At 34.2% G+C, this 4,256-nt stretch overlaps 1 protein-coding gene across 1 annotated transcript; it reads right to left on the bottom strand.

The window, feature by feature from the left end:
* LOC18602553 (putative NAC domain-containing protein 94) lies at positions 512-3,478 on the bottom strand. Its single transcript, XM_007034014.2, has 3 exons — positions 3,334-3,478; positions 2,550-2,803; positions 512-976 (listed from the first exon to the last, which is right to left on the bottom strand). Exons 1-3 carry the CDS (start codon positions 3,476-3,478, stop codon positions 512-514), a joined length of 864 nt encoding a protein of 287 aa, XP_007034076.2.

Raw genomic sequence — 4,256 nt, 5'->3', positions numbered from 1 at the left:
TCATCATTGTCTACAAAGGAAGACGAAGTGAAGAAATTAATCAAAGGAATTTTTAGAGATTATAACTCACATCAAATATTTGTATTTGTCTCATAATTTTTCAAGTTAAAAAATTTTGACGAAAAATTTGTGTGTACAATATATATACACACACAAACAATTATTATTTTGGTGACCTGCAAATCTACCTTTCCTTAGTAACATTAAGCATGTAAATAAACTTTCTAGTTAAATTTGAATCACATGATAGTGAAAGATATATAACAATATTTTATCTTCCAAAACTCTCTCTCTCAGCAAATAGCAGATGCAAATTACGCCGGTGGAGTCAAGAACCTCCCCAACTTGAACTCATTCAGAGATGTATTAGTGAAATGCCTAATATGTGGGGCTTCAAATTATATTAAGTACTAATCACATGCATTATATGAGGAAAAGAAACATTAAACCATTTAAGTTTGGGGTTTAAATAAAACCCCTTAGGCCCTTAGCAAACCAGCTGCTTGAGTAATTAATATTTGGAGGAAAGAGGGGGTCGATGCCAATTCTCCCAGCTGGACCACAGGTCTGGAAATGGAGATTGAGCTTCCCTGGGCTCAGCCGATTGCTTGTGTTGTTGGGATGCCATGTGGCTTGGTGTAGCCATCAGCGGCATCCAACTTGGATCAAATAAGGAGATTAGCTCCATTCCTTGCTGCTGCACACCAACCGATATTTCAAATCTTGTGTTTGAGTTTGAGTTTGACCCAAAATAATTTTCATAATCATTGTTAATAAGGGTTAATGGCAGCAGCAATGGCTGCGGCTGCAGCTGCTGTTCCTTAAAAGCAAACTGATCCAACTGCATGGGATTTATGGAACTACTACAGCCACCAGCAGCTTCTAAACTCATCGGACCAGAACTATTTCTGATATTTTCCAAGTCTTCTTCAAGCCTTTCTTTTCCTTTGTACTTAATCTTACAGAGTCTCCAGTCCTACATTAAAAAGAACAAGAAAAGAAGAAGAAAGTCAAGGTAGAATCATGCGAATTACTATTCTAAAATGCTAAACAATGCAAAGTGAGATGCAAAACCACAATGATGACTGCACTGACATTGTCCTACACCAAATCTTTTGTACCCTTTAAAACTTGTACACGTGCAAATAAAGCAAAGCAAGAGTATCATCTCATTCCTTGACAAATGCTAAGCATATCTCATACCTTGTCTGGTCTTGTTATTTCCACACAGTACATGTTCATTGAATTTTCCTACCTCACTGCAGTTGTTCTTTGAAGAGTAAAAAGAGTAAGTAATCAAGTAGAAAACATATATATAATCAACTAAAGTTCCCTCTCGTTAATCAGAACTTCTGTTATTAGTTTTTTTTCTTACATAAATAAGAAAAATACAAAGTGCGTTTAGATAGAAAAACAAACAAATTATACATACTAGCTTTTAATGGAGGAAAACCAACCAAAATAAGTTAAGTTTTAATAGTACTATATAATTAAAAAAAATCCAATATTAAATTGAAGTAAACGTGTACATGGATTAAATTTAAACTCTTGATTTATAATGGTTTGAGTATCTCATTTTTATTTGGTTCAATAATTAGTATATATATATATTCTTTACTTAAAGAATTAGATACAAATTCTCTTTTTCTTAAAAAAATATATGAAATCCTCATGGACCAAGGTCACTGCAGTTCATACAACAAAAAACATACTGCCTATGCCTAAAATCATAGAGCTGTAGGCAGCCATCAATATCAATGAAAATATACATCTTGTTCACTCTCTAACTCCCTTGCTTACAGATGCAGCCCTGTTCATCCTTATATTTTTTATGGTTAAAATTAAGGGAGTGAGAGCTGATAGTGAAAATTTTAGCAGAAACAAGTATAGTACTGTTATTCTTAATTATATTTAGTATATTGTCTGGTTAGAAATTATCATAATATTTAAAAACATTGAAACTGAGGATAATTATATATGATAGTATAATTTACTGGGGAGATGAAAAGGATTAAACTTATGAACTACTTGCTAGCTAGCTGCTATATATGCTGTAGAGATATTATTGATCTGATAATCTAACTATATTTAGAAGTTCAGGACCCCAATTATTTACCTGCCATTTGGCTCCCCACAGCCTAATTAACGTCGTTCTGCTATGTAAAGGTAATAACCTCGTATAGCTATAAGCTCACATGTGTAGACTAGACAATCCTTGTAGTGGCATCAGAAGAAAAGAGGGAAGTCTATGGATATCTAAAAAATCGGATTTTGGACGATGATAGCTCAAGAAATTAAATCAAAAGCCTAGATTACATATGTTTCCTCTTTTCTCCCCCAGGCTGTAAAAAGGCAGATTTGCTCTTGCTGTCACCATATTATAAAGAACAGGTTTGTTTAATAATTTGTATAGTTTCATACTCTCACAACTGCTTGGGGGAAAAATACCCAGCAATAAATTAATTAGCTGATATGGAAAAGGACAGAGGGTGCATGTATGGTTTGAAGACATGCTTTATGCATCAAACTTTGGGAAGGAGGACACAAACAGTTGGAATAGAGTGAAGGGCATATTCATGCATGATCCAGTCAGTCTTGATCGCACCTTTGCGCTTTCTTTCGTTATCCCTAAACCTGTGAAATGTTAAGGGCCTTTTGTAACCCACCACTCGTCCATTAGCAGAAATTGTCTTGACATGACTGGTGGCCTTCCACCATCCTCGACCCGACACCTCTCTAGAATCACCCTCCCTCTTACAGTAGTAATACCTTTCGTTATTGTTTAAGGCCACGCTTTGAATCCCTGCACAAAGTATAATTAAAACAAAGGATGGCTAGGCATATATAATATTAGTCTGAGAAATAAAACCATCAAAGATATTAAGTTTCCATGCACTGGTTTGTACTGTAGTAACGTTATATATAGTACAAATTGTGGGATTTTGGGAGCCATGGCAAGGGAAGGGAGTCGTTTCAGTAGAGGTAGAGACGATGAGATGATACAATTAAGTTGATGGATGGAACATAGGAAGTATGATTGTTGTTGTGATCTGATTGTTCCAATGTTCCATGAAACACGGGCTTCTGTTCCTTTGCACCCTCAGACATATATGAACCCTAGGACGCTTAGCAAAAAAAAAAAAAAAGAACCCTAGGACGACTAAATTGATAGTTTTACGCATTAATATTTCACTTTTATATGCTAAAAAGTCTCATCATGCCGCTAAACAGGAAACATATAAAGATAAAATAAATAAAAAAGAGATTAATGGTTTGCATTTGATGCTAACAAGAATTAATGTATGATTAAGCAAGAAGAAAAGAATGTCATACATAGAAGATTTTGCGGCTCTAATTCATAAATATTTCTTTCAACAATGAAATCAAAAGACATCGTTATATTCCCAGATACTTTTTCTATCAAGATTTCGATAAGCTCTTCATCGGTAGGGTTGAATCTAAATCCAGTTGAAATCATCTTCTCTTCTTTAAAGTAAAGACAGAAACCTGAAACTTAATTATCACTCTTTTCTATTTAGGGAAAAAAAAACTTTGAATATTTGCTCCAAACAAATTAGATATCTCTGAAATGGTGTAGAGTAAAGATGGCTCTTTATAAAGAAAGAAGGAAGTAGAGAAAAAAATGCAAATCTATGATATGGTGTAAAGTAAAAATGGCTCTTTATAAGGAGAGAAGGAAGTAGAGAATTAAATGCAAATCTATGAAATGAAGTGTTGTAGAGTAAAAATGGGTCTTTATAAAGAGAGAAGGAAGTAGAGAAGAAATTGCAAAGAAGACAAAAAGAGACTCGAGTTGAGAGAAGACCAAGAAATTTTTGGTTCATTTTGGAGGAAATTAACATTAGTCTATATATGTTTGTTGATATTAATTAGGCTGACTCAAGGCATCGGGATGCATGGAAACTAAAACAAATATTGAGCCCAGATACGCGGCTGTATTCATATTTCCGCCTTGCAATTTTATGCTATATAAGATCGCGGGGTCTTTCTTTTACGTTCAGAGCACATGCTAGCTTCATCTGTTGATAACGTCATTCACTTCTATATATATATTTGAAAGTTTAAGGTTCATTAGATATCAAAAGCAACAGGGAGAGGGTCCCTGCTTTACGAAAGGAAGCTTTAAAGTCTTTACACCACATGTTAGTAAGAGACCTCGAAACTTCAGTATCCAACACTCTGCAATAACTATTCACTTCTTCTTATATAATCAAAATTGTTTAAAAACTAAATAT

Source organism: Theobroma cacao, chromosome 4, assembly GCF_000208745.1.
Source record: "Theobroma cacao cultivar B97-61/B2 chromosome 4, Criollo_cocoa_genome_V2, whole genome shotgun sequence".
NCBI lineage: Eukaryota > Viridiplantae > Streptophyta > Magnoliopsida > Malvales > Malvaceae > Theobroma > Theobroma cacao.
This window is presented reverse-complemented; position numbering and strand designations above follow the sequence as displayed.